A 23,543-nucleotide genomic window follows, 5' to 3' on the forward strand; every position below is an offset into this window, starting at 1 on the left:
GTTATTTTTTCTTCTTTATTATTGATTCAATTGTTCAATAGTATGGAAAGAAAATGATAATGAATTTTATATGTACTAAAGAATTTTAATTCAATAGTAAGATAAAAAAAATAGATAAATAAATATAATAATGAATATCAAATCCGATAGTAGGATACAAAAATCTTCAATCAAACGACACCTAAATTATATGAAAGGAAAATGCTATTTACTCTTCATAAATTTCTCAAATCCGATATTATTATTATTATTATTATTATTATTATTATTATTATTATTATTATTATTAGAGACAACCCTTGTAAAGTTCGTTAGACAATTGACTTAATACTATAATGTTATACTCGATAGTGTCAATAATAAATAATAGAGTTAATTCTCAAAATGGTTATTCGACTACGATCTTTTCTCAAAATTGATTCTTGGACTTTTAATTTCTCCAGTTGGTGTTAAAATGAAGCATACAATTAGAAATTCTCAAGGCAAAGATTTCTGGCCTTGAAGGGTACAATGGTAACTTCCGCTATGACATGAAACTCCCGGTGGAGAAAATACGGACTTGGATAAGACTAGTTTCCTCGTCTTCGTAGAAGAAACTCCGGCAAGATGTCGACTGCAGCGATCATCCCCGCGCAGGTTAGCACCTCCCGCGGCTTAGGTTCCCAGTTTACTTCTTCACCGCTTTCCAGCTTGTTTCCGGCCAGAAGGCAGCGGCGCACTTTAAGGTTGAGGTGCGCATTGCTCTCCGAGAAAAGGCGGGAGAGCAGGCGGTTGGTCTCCGTGTCTCTCGCCGCCTTCCTTCACTGGTTCTCTCTCCCGAAAGGTACGCCTTCTTCTCAACTTTCCTGTTTCCAACATGCGCTTAGAGGCGCAATGCGCGCAGAACAAGGCCGTGTTTGGGCGTTAGTGAAAGCACAATAAATTCTAGGTTTCTGTTACGCTGGAAATTGAAATGAAATGATAACAAAAGCAGTTAAGAGATTGCGCGAAGCTTGATGAAATTTTTGTGGCTTTGCAGAGGCAGTGGGCGGCGGCTTATTTGATAATTATGTGAAAAGGTGAGGGAGGAAAATCAAAGAGGCGATTCTGTTGCGTATGTTTTACACCTTTGTGATTACAAAAATGAGAGAATCAATGATTAGATTGATCGAGTAATTACCTCTTGACTCAAAAGACTCAAAATTTTGGATTTTTTAAAGAATATATGAGCCCAAATTTTGTAGTAATATGGGAAACTGAATAAGAAAAACATGATATTTTACCATGATTCTGGTTATTGTTTACATTTTCTCCTAGACAGGAATTGAGTGCTTGAGTAATGTATTGGTCATGGATTCAAAAACTGGAAATCTCTTTGAAACGAGGGGTAAATTTAGGGTAAATCTTGCACACTATCACAGGTATATATATGACTTTGATGCATTTGTGGATGAATGCTCCATGAGGGCTTCCAAGTATCTTCTTGTAGAATATGGACATCTGAATTTTGTTGGGTTTTATCTTGTTCACTTGCCACTCTTTGTTTTCTTTCTAGTTCAACATAAATTCTTTGACTTTATTGCATGGTTGCACCTGTACCTTGTATGAATGGAAGCATGTGCTCTATTTCAACTAAAAGCCTAAGTTGATAGCTGGATTGCACAATTATGTTGTTTATATATTATATGCTCAACAGTATGAAATACTTTTACATGGTCTCTGGTTCATCAAAGCATTCTAAAATTGTGGAGGCCTCGCACCTCATATAAACTGCTTGCAGACCGAGACTACACAAGATTGTTATATCTGTTTGCAAGTCATAAACAAAATAGTAATGCAGTAATTTGTTGGATTTAACATGAGAAGCTTCAAATATTCCTTGTGACATTTTGTTGTCTTGATATTATCAGACGCTTGTTAAATAACCCATGTTTTCTTCTATTCCCAGCATTCAGTTTTTTTCAATCTGAAATTTTGTCTCCATCTTGGAATTCGTGACCTAGGAAAAAGCTTGATCCACTAGAAGCTTATGTACCTGCTGTGATATTGGCTCGGTTGCAGATTAAACAACTAGGTAATGCTATGTTTCTGTTTCACAATTTATACATTATAGAATAAAGTGACAAAGAGTAACATGATATAATATTATAATCCATCTCAATTTTATTGCTATATTCCTTGATCAAATATAAATTGCAAGGATAAAGAACGCGCCTTATAGAGGTCCTGTTTACAAGCATTTGCTTAAATGTCCTGGCATTTGATCTTAAAGTTCCATCATATCATATATACATCTAAAATGATATATGTGTTTCCTTTAATTCTAAAATTCCGTGTGAGATGGAAGAATAGTTATTACTTATTTCCATAGCATTTAGTGTCCTGGCTTTGACATTCGTGATCTTCTTTATATATAGGGAAATCCCTGGAAGTCGATCAACCAAAATATGCTGATTGCAGGAATGTATTACGTTCCGGCCCTGCTGCATCTCTTCGTGTTAATATTCGAGCAGTAAGTGAAGGTCTCTTCTTGCCTTTTTCACCTCAATTTTTTTTTTTATTCCTGCACATAATGTCTCAAATTCAGTGGTATATTGATAGCATGTAAAGAATAACTCTAATCATCATGCCCAAAATGTTACAAAGCATCTTTTTTCTCCTCATTTACTGTTCTCAACTAAGATCATAGTTTTCCTGATTAATGTGCTTGAACACTAGAGGAGGAAGCATTGCAATTTGCAAGTTTGTTTCTTTTCCGAATAATTAAAATTTCATGTGATTGTAGGTGGCTCAATATGCATCTGATGATGGCAATGGTAAATTGGCCTTCAGTGAAGTTGATCAATGTCTGAGGTACTGTTTTCATTTCCATAAATGCTACCTGCAATTCTTCGGGTTTAGATCCTGTAAGATTTTGATTCCTACAAAGATTTATATTCTCTTTTGTTCTCAACCTCTTCACACAAAACCCGAACAATGTGTAAGATTTATTATTATTGCTATTTTTAATGCGAAGATCCTTGGAAGAACTAGATTCGTTGTTTTTGCGTGCATCAAGGAATGAACGAGATGCCTCTACTGAATCTATGAAGGGCAAGATCACTGCAGCAATCAATGCACTAGACGAGTAATAATTTTCTCATTTCCTCCCTCCGTTCATTATTGTATCTGTTCAGCAAAAAGCATATTTTAGAAAGCCTAGTTCGATAATCTTGTTGTCGATCTACAGACTCCTAAAAACCGTTCCAGCCAATGTACTCGACCAAGGGCGGGCTATAGCTGATGCATATGTCGAGTCTCGGGAAGAAGATGAAGCACCTGGAAACCAGGACCCAAATTTAAAGCAGTTGGAATCCATATTGTGAATACTCAAAAGAATATGTTGGCTCAGAATTTTGTTTTGTACAAAAACTTTTTCTGATAAACACAATGAGTTGCAAGAATTAGTGTTCTCTTTCTCAATGTAGACTTAAATTTGAAGCACCCACCTTGTAATATATAAACAAGGAAAATGGTTAAATAATGTTTGGTGATTTATCCCCAATGGTTATGTTGTCATTACCGTCAACCAATACAAATGTTGTAATGTGCAGAATGTTCATTATTTGTATACTGTAAGTTCATTTTTGCATATAAAATTCATTATTTGATTGTATAAATAATATGAACATTATTATGCTTAAGGTTAATTATTTATATACTTAATGTTCATTACTCGGACATACACAAAATAATGTGAAGCATATTAAATATTTATTTTTATTATGCTTAAGGCACATGCACAAAATAAGATTGAATGTTCATTATTTGTATTTTTAGTTTCATTATTAGTGAACTTAAAGTTCATTATTTGAACCCCCCTCCCCTCTAGCTCTATTTAAAAATCTAAAATCGTTATCAATAGTAATTGGAGAACTCGCATCAAATGCAATCAGAGATTTCACATCAATTGTAATTAGAGATCTTGCATTAATTAAACTACAATTGAAAAAGTAGGTTGAGAAAGTATATGAACAAATACTACATTGTAATAAAGCTAGTAGCATTCAAAAAAAAAAAAAAATACAATTGAAAAACTAGCATCAAGTGCAATTTTTTTTTTTTTTTTAAACCCCTCCAAAAAGTATAAATCGAATTATATAATTACCAAATCAAAACATCTAACGCCAAAACAACAATAACATAAATTCATTATTACAATACAGAAGGTTCATTATTTCAACCCTAACTGTTTATTTTTAATAACCAATGCAGAAAGTTCATTATTTCGAACCTAAATATTTATTACTCTGTATTTTAATAAAAAAAAAGTTCGCTATTAGCAAAAGGACTTGAAATAGAATCATTATGTAAACACTAAATATATTGTAGCTAAATGACTACAACCTTAAAAATAATGAAAAAAATCTAAACAAAACATGGGATAGAGGGTTTATTACTTAAATACTAAGGTGGTATTTGGTAAATAGCTGTTAGCTGATTGAGTTAGTGGGTTTAACTAGTTGATAGCATTAGCTGATTGTAGAAAAGTTTTTGATAAATTAGCTGTTAGTTGATTACATACAAAATGACTTTCTCAAAAAGTTGATCGAAGAAACTACTTTGAGCAGCTTTTTGATTGTTTAACCAAGTCAAACAGCTAACAGTGGTCAAATAAGCCAAAATTAACTGATAAGCTAACTATTTTACCAAACAGTGCTTAAATATTCATTATTTCAACATTAAACATTGTTGCAAAAATCCCGCCTAGGCACCGATTAATTGGCGCCTAGGGGCTAGGTGCTGGATGACTGCCTAACGTATCACCATAATCGGTGGTCTAGGCGGCTGGCTGGCTAGGTGTCCGCCTAGGCACCGACTAGATCGCTTAGTCGGCCAATTAACTATTGTTCCTTTCTTTTTTTAAATGAGTTATTTAACTCAAAATGACATCGTCTTGAGTAAAGCCGTCAAAAATGGGTTTTACCCGCCGGGTCGACCCGTCCCGTACCGCCATAGATAGGGGACGGGTTCTTCAAATTTTGATCCGCCAGGAGGCGGGCTTTTTAGCCCGTCCCGCCTGGGTCACGGGTCCAGGCGGGGCGGGTCAGGCGAGTCACGGGTTTAGCCCGCGACCTGCTAATACATATATATTTTGTATATATATTTAGTATTTAATACATGTTATTTTGGTTTGTATAATTGTGTTAGTGTGTTATAACTTTATAGGATTATAGATTTATAGGAATACAATACTAGGTAGTGTTACTGTGTTAGTGTACTGTATGTCTGTACAGTGATTCTTTTTTTTTTTAAGGATATTGTACAGTGATTTAAAAAAAAAAAAAAAATTAACACAGCGAAAAATTTTGATTGGCGGGCTAGCCCGTCCCGCCAGCGGGCTTTGACATGGCGGGGCGGGCCGGCCACATTCCAAGCCCGCTAAGAGGCGGGCTTTTTAGCCCGTCCCGCTACGAGGACGGGCTTTGGTGTGTTTTGGCCCGCCCCGCCCCGCGAGACCGTTTCGACGGCTCTAGTCTTGAGCGAAAAAAAAATCCTTAAGTTGTTCAAATTCTAGATGTTATTTAGGATAATATTTAATATTTTAATATTAACTATTAAAGTATTATGTAGTTTATATTATCAAGTCTTAAAAAATTAAAAAAAATTAACAATTTTTTAAAAATAAAAAATAAAATTAAAAATACAAGGGTGCGTGAGGAACGCCTAAAATTTTTTTTAACCATGACATTAAATGTTCATTATTTGAATAAAAAAATTTCATTATTACTAAAAACCCAAAAATAGCTAAACACTAAATAATAGGTAAATATTGCAAATAAACAACCAGAGCCCTAAAAATAATAAAATAAAATAAAATAAAAACATGTGATACAAGAACTATCATTTATAGCAATAGCAATAGGAGGACTTGCATCTGCAATACAAAAGTGAGTTAATACCCAAAATCGTCCTCGACTATAGTGGTTTTTCTCAATTTCGTCCTAAACGACTTTGGTGACCTAATATCATCCCAGACTTTTGTGTTTCGCTCAATTTAGTCCCAGATTTTTGTGTTTTTGCTCAATTTAGTCCCTCATTTGTTATTCTGTCCATTTGGTGTTAAATAAATAGACAATTAAGTAATTTTAATATTGGCATCTCTTTACTCATAGACATGTGAACTGCGAAATCCCTTTTTTTTACGAATTACTCCTAAAACTGCAAATATAAAATTTGATTTGCAGGCCCGGGAGTAAATCTGGGTGTAATTCGTACAAGAAAGAGGAATTTTGCACTTGACAAGTTGAAAGTAAAGAGAGATCAATATTAACATTACTGAATTGTCCCTTAACTTAACACCAATTTGACGGAATAACAAATGGAGGACTAAATTGAGCGAAACACAAAAGTCTGGGACGATATTAGGTCACCAAAGTCGTTTAGGACGAAATTGGGAAAAACCACTATAGTCGAGGACGATTTTGGGTATTAACTCATACAAAAATACAAGCTAAAGTATAAGTTGAATTATACAATTAGCCCATAAAAACATCAAAAATCATAACATTTATAAAAACCTAGAATACAAGATCTCTCATCAACTTCAATTGTAGAACTCTGATCAACACCTAAAATTTCTGCTACGGTCACAACGAGCTAAGAAAAAGATAAGAAGAAAAAACACAAAGCAAAGAAGAAAATAGAAGTTTTAGTTGTTACCAAGAGTTAAAAATAAAAAGACAAAACAACATAATTTCGATACTTGGTCCATGGTGCTATGTGGGCCATAGTCCATAGAAAATTTGCATTTATCCTTCATTAGGTCTCTAATCACTACTCACTCTCAACTTTTCCTTTCATTTTATTACGTGTCCTTGAAGTACCATTGGAGTTTAGTAGTGGGCAAAAATCATGTGGAACTCGGGGGTGGGGGGTCGACCCGTTTATTCCGAATCGGGTTAGATTTGAGCCACATGAATTGAACTCAATAGGAATATGACCATATATATTAAAAATGATTCCGATTTTAGGTTATTAGATTAAATTTTAAATTTGACCTCAAACCCGAACTAGCCTAAGGGCATCCCCATTAGGGGCTCATACCCAAATTTTGGAACAATAAAATTTACTTGCTTTGCTTTTGAACTAATGAGAAGCCAAAAATGAAGCTGCATTTTTCTCCTGCAATGCCAAAAAACTGTCAGAAGTAATAAAAAAAAAAAAAAAAAAAACAAAAACAAATGAAGGGTGAGACGCGCAAGTGCGTCTCACCCTTCTGCTTGGCGGGCGCATGTGTTACACGCGCCCGCCAAGGCGTTTCAGAGTGGCCGCCAGTTGGCGGCCACTCTGAAATTAATTGTTTCTGGCCGTCGGCCATTTTTCCGGCCATTGCCATTGTGTCATTGCCGATGGCAACGGCACAACTTATTATTATTTTTTTTTATTTTTTTATTAATAATTATCATTTTAGTTGTTTAATTTTCATTTTATAACTATCGTATTAATTAATTAGGCTTACTATGTTTATTTTAATTATAAGTTTGAAAATGAAAGCTTGCAATTTTTACGTATGCTAATTTAGGTATTATTTTTACGTATCATTTATGTTTACCTCTAAAATTATAAATTTTTAAATCAAATAATAAAGAAATAATTAAAATATGGAGATAAAATGGTGGGTCCACAAAAAGTTGGGTAAAAACTTAAAATTAATGGGAAGAAGAGATTTTGTGATTAAGTGAGATAGTGGATGATGAGGTGGATGTTGGGACCCACAAAAATTAGAGGTAAAATCCTCCACTATTGAGGATGCTCTAAGTATATAAGAAGAGATTACGACTTTAGAATTATTTTCATCCTTTCCCCTTTTGTCTCTCAGCTCTCACTCTCTTAGGCTCCGTTTGGAAAGCAGGAAAATGATTTTTAGAATTTTTTTTTTTTAGCAAATGAGTCATTTTCCAGAAAACATTTTCCTTTCCGGTGTTTGGCTGCACAACGGAAAACTGTCTTTTTGTGTTTGGTTCATTTTCCAGAAAATGAGCAGGAAAATGAACAGAATTGTATACTTCATTTTCCAATTAAAATAAATATACTTTGAGAATTAATTTCCCATTCACCTATTATCCATTTTGAATGTATAATATATTATAAATTCGTGGGTTAGGGCCGCAAAAAAAAAAAAAAAAAAAAAAAAAGATGGCCCGCAAAATAGCGGACCTAACGGGACTGGCCTGCTAAGACCTGCAGGCTAGGCCCTAATAATAAAAATAATATATATATATATATATATATATATATATATATATATATATATATATATATATATATATATATATATATATATATATTAAAAAATGTAATTTCTTTTTAATTTTTAAATATGAAAAAAATAAATATTATTTATAAATTTTACTAATTTTTTTTGAACTTTGAATTAATATTAATTTTTGTTAGACTTTAAAGTTAGATTTCAAATTCAGAATGTTAATATTTGTAGACTATACTTTTTTTTTTTTTTTTACTTTGAATTAAAAAAAAAAAATTTGTGGGCTGGCCCGTGGGCCTGCCAACCCGCATGGCAAATTATGCCATGGACTCGTGTCCACAATGAATTGTGGACACGGACCCAAAACGACGTCGTTTTTCAAAAAAACGCGTCATTTAGTTAAAAAAAAAATCCGCGCGTGTTTTGCGTTATTTTTTTTTTTTTTTGGATTATAAATGTACAGTTATGCAATTATGAAATTATGAACATAGAGCTCTAACATTATGAACTTACAATTATGAACATATAGTGATAAAATTATGACCATGGAGCTTTAAAATTGTGAATATAGAGCTTCGAAGATTATGAATGTACAGTTATGGAGTTATGAATGTACAGTGATGGAGTTATGAATCTACAGTTATGGAGTTATGAATCTACAGTTATGAGATTATGAATCTACAGTTATGGAATTATGAATGTACAGTTATTGATCGAATTATGAACAAAGAGCTCTGACATTATGAACTTACAATTATGAACATATAGTGATAAAATTATGAACATAGAGCTCTAAAATTGTGAACATAGAGCCTCAAAAATTATGAATGTACAATTATGGAGTTATGAATGTACAGTTATGGAGTTATGAATGTACAGTTATGGAGTTATGGATGTACAGTTATAGAGTTATGAACGTACAGTTATGGAGTTATGAATGTACAGTTATTAACATATAGTAATAAAATTATGAACATATACCCCTATAACGAAGCGGTCTGAAATTTTTTATAAAAAAAAAAAAAGAAGAAGAAGAAGAAGAAGAAGAAGGAGGAGATAACAGTGCCTAACGGCACTGTTACCTATGTCCAGCATGCATGCTGGACACGGGTCCATAGCATAACGATTGAACCTGCATGGGGCGGGCTACAGTTGCATGAACCCTAGCCCACCGACTTGGTGGGCCGGCCCGCAAAAACCCGCTAGAAATTAGGCTCAACAAATTTTGCATGTGCATCCCTTGGAAAATGACTTTTCCCAAAAAAAAAAAGGGGGAAATCATTTTCCCCTAAAACATACCTATTTTTCTTTAACTAAGGCATTATTTTTCATTGACCTCATTTTCCACCCTCTTACCAAACACGGGAAACCCAAAAAATATTTTCCAAAAGTCATTTTCCGAGTTTCCAAATGCACCCTTAGCCTCTTTGCGGTGTCACAGTCTCACCCTTTGCCTTCGCCTTCGCCACTCACAATCTCACCTCTAACCTCTCACTTTCAGAGTCTTGAACTCTCTTGTCTCTTACCTCTCAACTCTCTATTCACAAACTAGATTGCCCAAGATTTTTTAGATCTCTTTCTATTTTTTCACTTTCAGTCTCGAACTCTCTTGGCTCTTACCTCTCAACTCTCTATTCACAAACTATATTGCCCAAGATTTTTTAGATCTCTTTTTATTTATTTTTAGATCTCCTTCGATCTGCGTAGTGTACAACATAAATTCCCTCTATTTTTTTAGATCTCCTTCGATCTGCGTAGCGTACAACATAAATTTGGGGAGATCTCTTACAACTTTCTTAACTTCTCATGTCTAGCTTCTCTAATCATAAGACTCCGGTGACTGTCGATTTACCACTCAAAGTCATTAAAGGAATCAATGCTTATGGAGTTTTGGGTAACCTTTAATTTATATGTTGTATAAATTGCACATCTACTTGCCTTCGAATGTAATATTTTTGCCTTCAAGTTCACTTTTTTTTTTTTTTTTTTTTTTTTTTTTTTTTTTTTTTTTTTTTACCTTTAATTGCATGGTTTTGAGCCTTCAAGTGCACCAACCGCATTTTCACACGGGAAGTGGCATGTGCTCAAATGGCATGTAATGACCTTTCCCATGTGGGAGGTCATGAAATCCAGCCTCAATGGAGGCGTTGTTGACACTATTATTAATTTTAGTTGAATATTGTGGTCGTTTATGATTTGTGTTGAAAATCATGCATTAAATTTAGTCTGGGTTGTTGACACTAATTATTAATTTTAGTTGAATATTCTGGTCGTTTATGATTTGTGTTGAAAATCATGCATTAAATTTAGTCTTTTCAATAATTATTTCATATTTTCTACCTTACCAAGCACATTTTTGTCTTTCCAGAGTTCCAGTGTACATTGTCACTTCTTCCAGAGCACATTGTTGTGCCTTCAACCTTTAAACTGTATCATGCACATTGTTGTGCCTTCAACTTTTAAGATCGTAGGTGTTATATATATATATATATATATATATATATATATATATATATATATATATATATATATATATATATATATATACATATATGTTGCATATTTTTGTGCTTTACGGTGCACGTTTTTGTTTTCGAAGGCACATTGTTATGCCTTGCAGAGCACATTGTTGTGCCTTCCCGTACACATTGTTATGGATCGTATGTGGTGGATTATTTTTTAAAGATGAGTTGATGAATGGCTAAGATTACATCCTATTTAAGTATTTATCACCTGCAACTTCTTTTTCACTTGAATCTTTATATATATATATATATATATATATATATATATATATATATATATATATATAGAATGGTTCAGGTGCGAGAATGACTTCCCGTGTGGTTGGACGTACCTAAAGTACACAAATCACCACGTACCTTAAGCACACAACAAAGCACCTTAAGAACACAAACCACGCACCTAAGGTTTTAAAATGGCTCACATTAAGCACAGAACTCACGCACCTTAAGTACAGAATCCACGCACCTTAAACACAAAACCCACACACCTTAAGAACGAAACACACACACGTTTTAACAACTACTCATATTAAGCACAAAACACACGCACCTTAAGCACAAAACCCACACACCTTAAGCACAAATTCCACGCACCTTAAGCACAAAACTCACGCACCTTAATCCCAAAAACCATGCACCTTAGATTTGACCTAGATGCAAAAATTACTAAATTGCCACCGCGTATTTTTTTTTTTTTTTTAATTTTGGTAATCCTGGACGTTGATTTAAGAAAAATCAATGGCTCTCCTCTCACTCCACAACCACACGGGAACCTCTATATATATATATATATATATATATATATATATATATATATATATATATATATATATATATATATATATATATATATGCTAGGAACATTTGTAATTTAGATTTTGATGATAGAAAAAGTTAGGAATTTTAGCCCCCAAGTTATTTTACTTCTTAGACTTAGGAACTCGCTTTCTCAATTCGAATAGTTTGAATGATAAACCGAATGGTTACGTTTCGGATAGCCAGAGACAAAGATTCGAAGAATTAAGACCATAAGTGTTTGAGATGAATAGTCGAAGAGTAGAAGTGTAGCACCCTCGATTTTAAGCAATTAAAACTTACGAAGTAAGGCAATCTAACCATTTAATTAAAACTAAATGGAAGCTAAACAGATAAGTACAGGAGTACTATGTCACAACTAAGTTCCCAAACCTAGTTGCACAAGCTTACAAAAACTATTAACTAGAAGTCTACAAGTTTCAGGGCACACAGGCCAAACTACTACTAGCTATAAGAAGGAAGCTAGTCTACCGGGTTTCACTATCGCGCTCTCGGCTCAACTACTTTGCACCTGAAAAACATAAGGGGTAGCACCCGTTAGCGAATAATGCTAAGTAACCCACCACTACGTGTTGAGTACAATATAGTATAGATATAAGAAAATCATTTGAGACTTGGGAATACATAAGTATAGCCTTAGCAACACTAGCTTTAAAATAATAGATAGACATATCATTTGACTCATCAAGAGATTCACTTACAATCAACCGACCTTCAACGATAAACCAAGAGATCAATACCAAGATAAGGACAAAATGATAATCAACAACATATGATCATCAACATCAATCAAGGGCAACATCATAACATGAAGGATAACATCAGTACATGCTCATAGCAAGGAGTTACAAGAATCATAATCAATCCATACCCGACAAGGTTCAAAGTCCACGCAGGACATAGCCAAACCAAGTCATTCATCGCGAAGTCATCGCAACGACCCGAATTATAGTGGATCAGTGTGGAGGGCTCCAAATCATCAATCACATATCATGGAGTCATCGCAACAACTCGGACCGCAGCCCAATGGAAACAGATCCAGCAACTTTAAGTGTATATACCCCCTATTGGGATTCCAAGCCCAACGGGTTAGCTACCTTCTCTAGCAACTGGAATAAGTTTTCCAAGTTGCCCACAAATCATAAGTATCCAAACGGCAACCCGGAGCTTTAAATCCACTACCGGATCAGTTCACAATGGTTGATCGGAGATTTAAACCCACCACCGACCTGTCAAGGGTTTCCCACACCAACATGACCCATCGCAAACAGCGCCAGAGGCCCGCCAATCACATATCAGTATCACATAAGTCCCCACACTGTCCACTGTTCCACCATATCAATCCAACATCTCATCAAGAGTTGATACACACGGAATCTAGAGATACAACAAAGCATAGATTCCACACGAAGTGTGCACAACAACGGATAAGCTCAACAATAGCTTAATCAAGGAATAATCATGATAAGGTACAACATTTGTACAAGTTCATAATCATAGATTCCATCAAAGGAATTCAAGGAAGGGCATGATGGAAACATTTCAACGTATTCCACAGTAACGAAAGACTCCAACTCAAGAGACCACAATGATTGGTAAACACAAGTTACCAATCCTCATCAAGAATAGGCATGAGGAATACAAGGAAAGCACATACTAGTACCAATAACAACGTAGCTAGCATGCAATTCATCAAGGCAATCATAAGGCTAAAACGAACATCATAGACTTCATTCCAATCCAACGAATCACAAGGTTGGATCACATACATGATTCAAGACTCAAAAATTCTATCATGGGTACTTAAGACATCGTTCTAGACTTACGAAACATCAATCAAGACACACAAGTGCACAACGGATCAATAACACAGAGACCAAAATACATCGTACCAGTGGGCGGAACGGTGGGTGGACAACCTCCTGCCGTACCCCTAAACGAAATATATTGGATGACATAATTTTTGGATGACATTTGTAAGGGATTTTGGCCTCGCATCTAAAAGGACAATAATCAGATATTACCTTGAAATATATCCTAAAACTAAATGAAGTATGAATGACATAATTTTTTGTTTTTGTTTTTTTTTTTTTTTGAAAAAAAAAAAGGTAAACATAGTCTCCCTTACAGATGATACATGGACATCAAATCAAAGAATTTCATATGTTTATCACAACCCATTAGATAAATGAACAATGAGAATTGGAAAAAAAAAAAAAAAAGTCTTTAAATTTTACTTCCAAAGAATCTCATAAAGGTGGTGATATTGTTGAAGCAATTGAGAAGTTTTTGATTGAATGGGTTATTGATAGATTATTTTGTGTTACAATGGATAATGCACGTGCCAATGATAATAGAATTAAATCATTAAAATTTGTACTAAAGAATTGGAGTACTAATTTTTTTCATATGGTGAACACTCAGACACGAGGTGTATTGCATACATACTCAATTTAGTAGTTTATGATGGTTTAAAAGAGATATCGTTAATCGTAGTCTGTAAATATTGTTAGAGTTGTTGTCAGATATGTTAGGCAATCCCCAGCGAGACTAATTTTTTTTTTTTTTTTTTTTTTAAGAACTCTACAGAGGGGGAGAACATTAAATCTAATAGATCTCTTTGTTTAGATGTGAAAAGTAAATAAAATAGCATCTATATGATGCTACTAGATGTAGCAGCAAAATATCATAAGCCTTTTGAACATATGAGAGACAAGATCCTTTGTTTGAAAAGCAACTCAATGCTGATACTGCATTCATTAGAGTACCAAATGAGAGTGATTGGGAAGTTATAAGAAGAATGGTTAAAATTTTAAAATTCTTTTATTCTTCCAATAGGCTGAATCCCAACCCGATAGAGCATTTGGGAGGATGTAAATACTTTGAGAGGTTGCTCCCACACTGCCGCTGGTGAGACTTGATCTCTGGTCATTCTTCCAAAGTTTCACCTCTATGACCAGTTGAGCTGCCCATGCAAGTTTTACAATTCTTGTATGAAATGACAGATAGAGATTTAAGAAGTTTATATATAATTGTTAATTCATTTCTACATGAAATTAGTGTTATTGATAATATTATGCAAGGTTTAAACTTTTTGCAATGATATTAAACTCGGTTTGATGAAAAATAACATAACATTATTAAAAAAAAAAAAAAAAATTGAATGTGGCTTTTTGGGTTGGTCATATGCAATTGCATTTCGATTATGAACTCTTTTGGCTCTTGCCACATTTACCATTTTCGTCGATCAGCAAACCAAGTCACCCATGCCTTATCAAAGGCAGTTGGTCCACAGGCTGGTTTGTTGTACTGGGACTCTGGGAAAGGGTCCACTCACTATTATAAATTGGATAAATTAGAGAAGTTGAAATGTAACCAATTTAGAATCTATGTTTTAACTAAAGATTGGTAATACTAATAATAGTAAATAATATAATTAGCATTTGATAAACACAAGGAGTATAGAGAATTATTAAGAAGCATGAATAATAATGAGTAAGTTTCATCCCTGATAGCAGACACCTCAAGTAAATCTCTTGGTTCACTCAACAACCACAAAGTATAAAAGAAAAAAATTAAAAAAAGATTACTAAAACAAGAAATTCAGTACCAGTTACTACCAATATACCCAACAAATGCAACACAGCACTTCACATCTCATCCCATCATGCAGGTGCTAGGCTGCTGAAGATGCGTTTCAGGCCGGGACATGCAGCTCGTAACGTCCCTATACTCAGTGGGCATATCTGCCACAATCCAACACCATAAAGTGAAATACATTCTTAGAATTAAAGGGTATTGTGTATTTCTTAGGAAAAAAAAAAAACAATTCTTTTTTTGAATATCCTCACCTTGGGACAAAAACGGACATCGAGTGTCTCCAGCACACTGCACCGCGATATGGCAGCTTCAACAGCTTCCTCGTCAATGTTGCAAGACTGCCAAACGGGAAACGAAAAACATAACAAAATCAGGAACAGGTAACCCCAAGCAAATAGCTAACTAGGAAGACGGGTTTTACCTGGAGGAATAGGTTGTTTAATCTAGGACAGTCGAGTTTCAAGATTTCCAGAGCACAACAGTTGCTGAAGAGGAAGAAAATAAGTTATCGATAATCCACACATTGTTCAACAGATTAAGAATGCAGTAATTGAGAACCAATTTGGAAAGTATCAGGTATGTACCTTAAATTAAGAGAAGACAAGTTGGAACAAGCAACGTTAACTTCCTTCAGATTTGCAGACAGCGACAGATTTAGTGATGACAAAAGGAAACACTGTGCCATGGGAATAACAACCTTTTTTATGTTGGGACAACCAACACAAGTGAGATTCTGCAACATACGATTTGGTTGCTCATTTGGGAAGTGGATGTCACCAAGGGTGGATGGAAATGTTGACGTCATGTAAGAAATTTCATTTCCACCCCAATCCAAATCGTGCATATTTATGCACCCATTCAAGCTAACATGGGTCAAATGTTTACAGCAAGCAAGCAATTCCTCAATGGCAGACTGGCACAGTGTCCCGTATGACAAGTCCAATTCACTAAGGGCTGGGAGAGCATTTTCTTTATAAAGAGGCTCCAAAGATGTATCACTAAGGTACTTGCATGCTTGCAATTTTAATACCTATATAAAACATAGAATAAGAACCAGAAGCTTATAATCAGATAAATAAATATATACTAATCCTGAAACATGCAGGTATCTAAATTCAAAATCTTCCAGGAAGTAACTTGCCCAATTACAAATCAAAAGAAAATAGGGCCAAAAGTGAAAGTAAAAATATCCCTAAAATATAATACTCCTTTGTCCCACCTGCAGTTATTGTGTGCATAAATAAATCTCAAACAGCTAAAACAGTATGTCTAATTTTGTTTAAAGGAAAAAAAAAAAAAAATTAATTCCTGGCAATAAAAGTACCTTCAAGTGCAAACAGGACTCATAAACAGGCTGCAAATTGACCAAGAAGGTGTAGGACAGGTCAAGGTAGGTCAAATCTGGAAGCCAACGTAAAGACAGGAGTCCATCAGAGCCAACTGAGGGACATGACATCAATACTAAGGACTTGATTAGACGACACAACATTGTGGTGGCAGACAAACAGTCATCCTTAAGTTGGCTGCACAGAGAAGCAATATAAGAAGCCATGTGAATATGATACAATGCAGAATCAGCAAATATTCAAACTAGGGCTGACAAGAAAATGCATCAGAAAAGTGTTACAAAGTGACCTGCAAAATGAAGCATCCAGAGCAGTGAGGAGTGGGCAATTAATTGATGCTTCAGATAGTACACCACAGCCCTTCAGTTCAAGAGATGTCATTTGTGGTGCTTCAATACGCAGCACACTCAATTTGGGGCATATACCAAGATTAAGAGACCTAAGACCAACCTGAACAAGAGTATAGACATGTCAGAAATTTTGAACAATATTGCTAGAATATATCATAAAAAAAGTGAACAAATAATTTCCATGGGAAAATAAAAGGTAAAAGAAACCTAGATAAAGCATTGTAGGCATGCAATATAAATGAGTGTTAACAAGAGAACTTAGTACTTTACAAATAAACAAGGAATTGACATAAGAGGCAAAGATAGATTTCAACGACAACCACAGTCCAAAAGTAGGGGATTAAGGAGAAAGAAATTGCTTGGTCTTATAAAATATCAAATCAGTATGACCACCAGCAGAAAATATGCAAGGTATGTGGATTGAACATTCAAGATATAGGGTTCTCGGCAAAAAAACCTATGTCAATGTTCCACTTCAAAATTTCAAATGGATTAGAGTTAGGTCAGAAATGTGCCCATAGCCCCATATGAAATAAAACCAGCCCAACGATCAGGAAAACAGGAAGATTTGTAACATCACTAGTACTGATAGAAGTTCAAAATATTCAGACCAGTAACATGTAAAATGCAGGGAAACAATGAAGGATTTGTATGGAGATGTAGATGAAGAAATTTAGAGAACTTAGAGGTGCCCCTTTAGGATTAATAAGTGAAACATCATATCGACTCACGTGACTAATAAATAAGGATGGATAAATTCCACTTACAGGACAAAAAGATGCTCTTTCAAGATGGTCACAACCATCTAATGATACTTGCTCAAGATAAGGGCATCTCAGTTCAAGTGAAGTTAAACCGCGGCAACCAGCAAGGGAAAGAGCATTCAATTTAGTACAGGAAAACCCCACAGCTGTCAAGCTCTGGATTATTAAAAAATTAAAAAATAATAAACTTAATCAGATATATAAAGCATACACATCAAATTGTAATACAATTAAAAACAGTCATACATACTATAAATTGATCCATATAACCTAAAATATAACCCTTAACCAAACAATGTAATATTATATTCCCACAATTCAAACCAAACACATAAGATAATCTCACATTACCTTTCATGAGGTAATCCTATTACCTAAGGTAATCTCACATTCCGTGAACCAATCCCCCCATTAGAGAAATATACATATCTACCAACGATAATCCCAAAGATATAGAGTATGATCCTAATTATAAAGAGTGAAATTTTTGTGAGGGTTCTAATCCCTGCAACATAGATTTATCTCCCAGGCATGAATCAACATACTGGAATGTGCTAGTCGCATGAGCAAACGCTAGGAGGAGCATTTCAAAGTCTAAAAGAAACACTCAATCAACAACAAACCCCAACCTCAAATCAAGAATCTTGCAAAAGCAAGTTTGCTAATCTGAGTGATTGGAACAATAAATAGAAATATCACTACAAACCTCACAGTTGTCTAAAACCAGTGATTTCAACTTAGGACAGCCACCATCGTCACTGAAAACTTCACAAACAGAATTTGTTAGACATTCACACTCAGTAAGGTCCACTTCTTGCAAACTGGGGCATTGCAATGCTAAAGTGGTTAAGCATTCTTGCTTTTGCAGCACCAGCTTCTGCAAAAAATAAAAATAAAATAAAAAATAATTATTAATTTAAAATAATTATTACAGAAGTTCATGGCTCCAGGGATTTTTTGGTTAAAAATTCAAATGAAATGAAACCTTGGCAAATGCTAGGCTAACCTTGAGTGAATTCGAAGTGATATTGATTCGCTGGAGCAAAGGACAATTAGAAATAGTAATGGAAGAGAGCATATCACTTCGTAAATTCAAATCAGCAAATCTGCCAAAAAAAGGACAGTAAAGAGAGATTATAACCACCTAAAAAGTATCCATGTTCAAGGCTTCAAAAAATTTTCACAGCCCAAGGGCTAACAGTAGCATGTGAGTATCATACTTGCGACAATGTACAAGCCTTATGTTCTGTAGGCGAGCAAGATCCAAAGAAACTGATGTTAGTAGGTTACAATTATCAAGCTCCAGAACCTGCAAATTTATATGAACTCTCACTTTACAATTTGTACAAAAGAAAAAGAAGTCATGAAACTACTTATTAAGAGACCACATAATAAGTGATGATAACAGAAGTAAGAGAAGAACGGGCCAAACCTCTAATGTATAGCTGTAAGCTATGGCAGCCATTGAAGCTGAAGTTATTCCCTCACAACTGTGAAGCTTAAGAACTTTCAGTGTTGAAAGCCTAACAGACTATGAAAGGAGAAATGAGAAGTCAGTGTGAAGCCTAACATAACATCAGGTGACAATCAAAGAATGGATCTTAAACCTAACCTCAAGAGAGATGTTTGGGCAGTATGAAGCATCAAGAACATGGAGATTCCCACATGTAAGAGATATCTCACGAAGTGTCTCATCACTAGCACATGAACAGTTTGACATATCCAAGGACTCTAAGAGTGGACATGAAGTTGCTGCTGAACGAATTGCAGCATCTGAAAGCTTGTGACAAGCAGCTATATCAAGGTCACGCAAAAGTGGGCAGTTTAGCACTGCATGTGGCATGCTACTTCGTTTTAGGGACAAAGTTTCAAGTAGGGGACACCTACAAAACAAAATTCTTAAGCACCATAGCTAAAAAGGTTCTTTTCAAGTAAAACTTGATTCTTACTGATATATAACCTGACAGAAACTCGGAGCACCCGACACTTCACAAGCTGGAGACGACGCAGCCTTTCATGGTAAATAGGTATTTCTTGAATGCCATTTCCAAGAGTGGCATCATTAATAGCTAAGCTCTTCAACATATGGCACTCTGGTAGGACTTGGAAGAATGTTTCCCCAAGTTGACCTCTGCCCAAGGTCAGGGCCTCAAGATTTCTGAAAAAAAATCACAAGCATCAAAAATCAAAATAGTACATTATCTATCTTTACATACCAAAATCAAAAACTAATTACCTTAAAGAATAAATTGCTTTCATTGCAAGTGAGTGGATAGCCTGTGCGCCTGCACCATAAACATTTACTGCAGTGGCATTTGGATAACGCTGACACATGTCCTCAACTGTAAATATAAAACAAGATATTAAAGTGAAATTTATTTCTGATATGATGACTTAACATGCCAACAACCAGGAAGTTATTCAGAAGCAAAATCTTAAAATTTGTAATGTGTAAATAAGCCAGTAGACCAATTTAGCCCTCCAGGTTTATTCTCATACATAAAAAGTCAGATCAAACTCGCAATGCTGGGGAAGGAAAGCATTAACAATCTTCTGCTTTCAGAGAGGTTGATGCAACTTGAGGATAGAATTTCACATATGTCAAGGAGAAGAATATGTAAATTCTATTATAAGAACAGGCAATTCTTAGCAAGTTCATCTTAGTTTAAGCATCCCATTGAAATCAAGTATCATGGAAATTTAAAATTCCTTTACCTAAAAGGTCATTTTTCCCCTATTGGGAGGAGGAGGAAAAATAATTTTTCTCTACAATACAAAAATACTCACACTGTTCTAAGGATATGAGCCTATTTTCAAAATTCAGGTACCGCCAAAAATCTTCATGAGTGCTAGCTGTCCTCCATTGCTTGCAAACCCTTGCAGCTCGACAGAGGTCAATGTGGCCCAAAAATGAGAAGACCTACAAGAAAATCAGAAGTTTTTTATCCAACTCAGTAGCATTAATGAGGATTCTGAGAATAATTCAACCAGACAAAAAGACTAAAGTAACCATAAAGTTCCTCGCAAATAATAATTGTTATATATACCATGTGCAATAAGTCATCAGTAAGATCCATCCGAACTTCTAAATCCTCAGCTTTTGGACTACCATCTTTTCTTTGATCATCAATAGCAGAAAAAATGGATGGAATCTCCTCACCACCATCATACACAGGACAAGCATAACGAGACTCATCGAGAAAAGGACTGTCCCAGTCACTGCAAGAGTTCAATAAACATCACCATTCAAAAAAGTGAGGAACAACATAAACCAAATTCCCCATTCACACATTCATTTATTACTTGCTAATATATCAACATTCCATATAACATGCTACTATGCTAGCAAGTAACAACAATAAATAAACAAATAAATATGAACAATGGTTGAATTTGGGTTCTCTTTTTTTTCATTATAAGTACCAATAATAGAATGTGAACCTCAGAACATAGGAGACAGTCTAACCGGGGAATGATTCAAGCTACCATCATAATATCTAAATACAAATTGAATAGCTAAGAGAAGTTTTATAGCCTTTAATTAGGAAAGTAAAGGTATAATCTGACATATTAGGAGCAAATTTGATAAAATGGATTCAAAATAATCTAGATTTAGCCCCTTGGGATGGCTTTCAATATATCCATTATCAATGGAAGGACTTGATTTGTTCTCCTGATAGAGGAAACAACACAAATTGGTTCAAATACAGAAAGAAATCACAGTATAAACTTATTATAAAAAAGAAAACATTTAAATCAATTGTTACTTCACTACTGTAGAGAAATTCTTTGACATCAACAGTATATATTCTGCATATCTAAACTTGAAAATTTATTTGAGAATGCCATATTAAGGTACAGCCGTACAGGGCAACTAAATTTCACTAAGACTTAGTAAAACAATTGTATTTTTATTAACCCCATTGTATAAAAATATGTCCCTGGCAGAAGTACGTAAAGTCTCTGGATTCAATCACATATATAGAGTCCCAGCTTAGAGAGTTTTTTACAGAACCAAGGAGTGACATTCTGATATAAATAAAACCAACTGCTAATATGCTTATATGCACACTGAAACACACACACACACACACAGAAACAGAGGAGGAGGAGGAATTACAGCGAGAAGGAATGAACTTTGGGCCTTTTATTATGAGAATCACCGTTGTCTTGCTTTAATGCTGTCGAGGATGAAGGCTCTTCACTCAAGCTCAAATTCAAATTAACCTCCATTGCAGAATGGCCACTACTACTACTTGAGGCCAAGTGATGAAAACCTTGCAAACTCCCATTCGTGCCCTCGAACTGTAAGTTTTCGAAGGCCATATCACGCTGAAGCCTATCATTTCTATAAGCATTATTAACCTCAGCCGCCTGTGACCATAACTCCATTTCTCCTTCCAGCCCGTCCCACGGAAACCCTAATCCGAAGTTTTGAGGCTCGTCATTCTCCATCTCCTCGCTAGCAGCCCCTGAAATGTCCTCTCTCATGCCCTTTCTTCCCTTCCTATCCTCTTCTTCTTCTTCTTCACCAAAACACAAGCAGCACCAAATCCTCATACACACACGAAAGCAATATTCAAGACCACCACTGACAGAATACAAAATCCCTGATTTTTACAAACCCCAGCTCAAGATCTAACACCCTTCTCTGAAGAAACCCTAACTTCAGCGACAAAGCAAGAAAAGAAATTTCCGGGTAAAATTCACCTGTAAAATGCAAATTCACATAGAGATTGAATCTTTATCCGCTAATTCGGAGGCAACCGGAACAATCGAGGAGTATCAGTACACGTATGTAACCACGCAGGGAGCAATGGGAAGTTGAGAGAGAGAAGGATAAGGGATCGGATCTTGGGAGGATCGGAGTGCTGAGGGTTCCGGCGAACGGCAAAAGTGTTGTTGGGCCGCTACTGCTGTTGCCGGCTTGCAGTGATCGGCGGTAATGGAGATTATTCAGACTTATGAGTGCTTCGCTCTCTTCTCTCCCCCGCTCACTCGTCTCGCTTTATCTATAAGAGAGAAAAATGTACTCTTACGGAATTCTCGGGCACACTTTGAATTACTCCCTATATTTTACTCTCTCTTCCAAAATACTATGAATAAATTATAAATGATCAAAACAAACACCCAATGCAAGTATTAATTTATATTTCTTCCCCACACTAATAATTTATATTTCTTGGATACAATCCATACTTATTTCATCCCAAATTTGGTTGTCATATAAAGGAATACAAAGAAGCATTGGAGGAAAGAGTTGAGCTGGGAGCATGAGTTGTCTTTCTACTAGTTGTAGTCTTGAAGACTAAGATTTCCTTAAACGCAGACGCACAGTACCAAGAAGACGAAAGTTAAAGACGGTCTCTAACACCAGGATGATGAAAATACAGCTATGGATGTTAAATGCAACGAAGGGACTTCTTGGGATACAGTGCAGAAAGGAGTTGGAGCAGGTTCAAGGTCTTATCATGAAATCTTAGCAAGTTCAAAAACCCATCGTGCGAAGTCAGTGCGAAGCCAATCCCTGAGGATTCAGAAGATGAAGTAGCCCCTAAGTAGGGTACCCACTCATGACGTAGTCGAGGGGTTAGGGTTCACAATGTCGCTAGAGTAGGGAGGAATCCAGTACCTTAGCCCCTGGCTTAGGCTTGCGGCCCATTCATCCGGCCCGGTTAAACGACTAGTTAAGGTAATCAGGGGGAATTCCTGATCCAGTGCAGTACAACAGTTATGAGAGATCTTCCAAAGATCTCTTCCAAATTTGGCGCGAGGTTTCTTTTTTTTTTTTTAAATTAGGAGCGGAATATCTCTTCCAAATTTGGCGCGAGATTTCTTTTTTTTTTTTTTTTAAATTAGGAGCGGAAGATCTCTTCTAAATTTGGTGCGAGATTTCTTTTTTTAAAATTAGGAAA

The 23,543-nt window shown here is 35.3% G+C and overlaps 2 protein-coding genes across 3 annotated transcripts; one reads left to right on the forward strand and one right to left on the reverse strand.

Annotated features, from left to right (window-relative positions):
* The first annotated feature begins 547 nt into the window (after window positions 1-547).
* On the forward strand, window positions 548-13,718 carry LOC109183171. 2 transcript variants are annotated; one of them, XM_019333359.1, is made up of 9 exons: window positions 548-823; window positions 1,019-1,058; window positions 1,983-2,053; window positions 2,397-2,491; window positions 2,765-2,832; window positions 2,996-3,106; window positions 3,209-3,382; window positions 7,241-7,247; window positions 13,703-13,718. In XM_019333359.1, exons 1-7 carry the CDS (start codon window positions 607-609, stop codon window positions 3,342-3,344), a joined length of 738 nt encoding a protein of 245 aa, XP_019188904.1. In that variant the 5' UTR covers window positions 548-606; the 3' UTR covers window positions 3,345-3,382; window positions 7,241-7,247; window positions 13,703-13,718. The 2 variants fall into 2 exon arrangements, with proteins under 2 accessions (XP_019188904.1, XP_019188903.1); XM_019333358.1 differs by lacking the exons at window positions 7,241-7,247; window positions 13,703-13,718 and having other exon boundaries at window positions 3,209-3,638.
* A 1,297-nt stretch (window positions 13,719-15,015) lies between these two features.
* Window positions 15,016-22,712, reverse strand: LOC109183170 (F-box/LRR-repeat protein 15). The gene is made up of 17 exons (XM_019333357.1): window positions 21,749-22,712; window positions 20,676-20,847; window positions 20,416-20,548; window positions 19,865-19,970; window positions 19,589-19,786; window positions 19,241-19,511; window positions 19,061-19,159; window positions 18,849-18,937; window positions 18,635-18,734; window positions 18,335-18,505; window positions 17,632-17,784; window positions 16,804-16,964; window positions 16,493-16,691; window positions 15,753-16,198; window positions 15,590-15,653; window positions 15,420-15,506; window positions 15,016-15,314 (listed from the first exon to the last, which is right to left on the reverse strand). The coding sequence occupies exons 1-17, from the start codon at window positions 22,186-22,188 to the stop codon at window positions 15,234-15,236; spliced, it is 2,970 nt and encodes a 989-aa protein (XP_019188902.1). The 5' UTR covers window positions 22,189-22,712; the 3' UTR covers window positions 15,016-15,233.
* Window positions 22,713-23,543: the final 831 nt, after the last annotated feature.

Source organism: Ipomoea nil, unplaced genomic scaffold (assembly GCF_001879475.1).
Source record: "Ipomoea nil cultivar Tokyo-kokei standard unplaced genomic scaffold, Asagao_1.1 scaffold1101, whole genome shotgun sequence".
NCBI lineage: Eukaryota > Viridiplantae > Streptophyta > Magnoliopsida > Solanales > Convolvulaceae > Ipomoea > Ipomoea nil.

Bases quoted from the DNA above. Each gene is read 5' to 3' on its own strand.
- LOC109183171 (XM_019333359.1), top strand. From the start codon at position 607: ATGTCGACTGCAGCGATCATCCCCGCGCAGGTTAGCACCTCCCGCGGC. The intron at 824-1,018 runs GTACGCCTTCTT...GTGGCTTTGCAG, and splicing joins CTGGTTCTCTCTCCCGAAAG to AGGCAGTGGGCGGCGGCTTA. The intron at 2,054-2,396 runs GTAATGCTATGT...CTTTATATATAG, and splicing joins GTTGCAGATTAAACAACTAG to GGAAATCCCTGGAAGTCGAT.
- LOC109183170 (XM_019333357.1), bottom strand. From the start codon at position 22,188: ATGAGGATTTGGTGCTGCTTGTGTTTTGGTGAAGAAGAAGAAGAAGAG. The intron at 18,506-18,634 runs GTTAGCCTAGCA...TATTTTTTGCAG, and splicing joins TCACTTCGAATTCACTCAAG to AAGCTGGTGCTGCAAAAGCA. The intron at 16,692-16,803 runs GTCACTTTGTAA...TTCTCTGTGCAG, and splicing joins CTGGATGCTTCATTTTGCAG to CCAACTTAAGGATGACTGTT.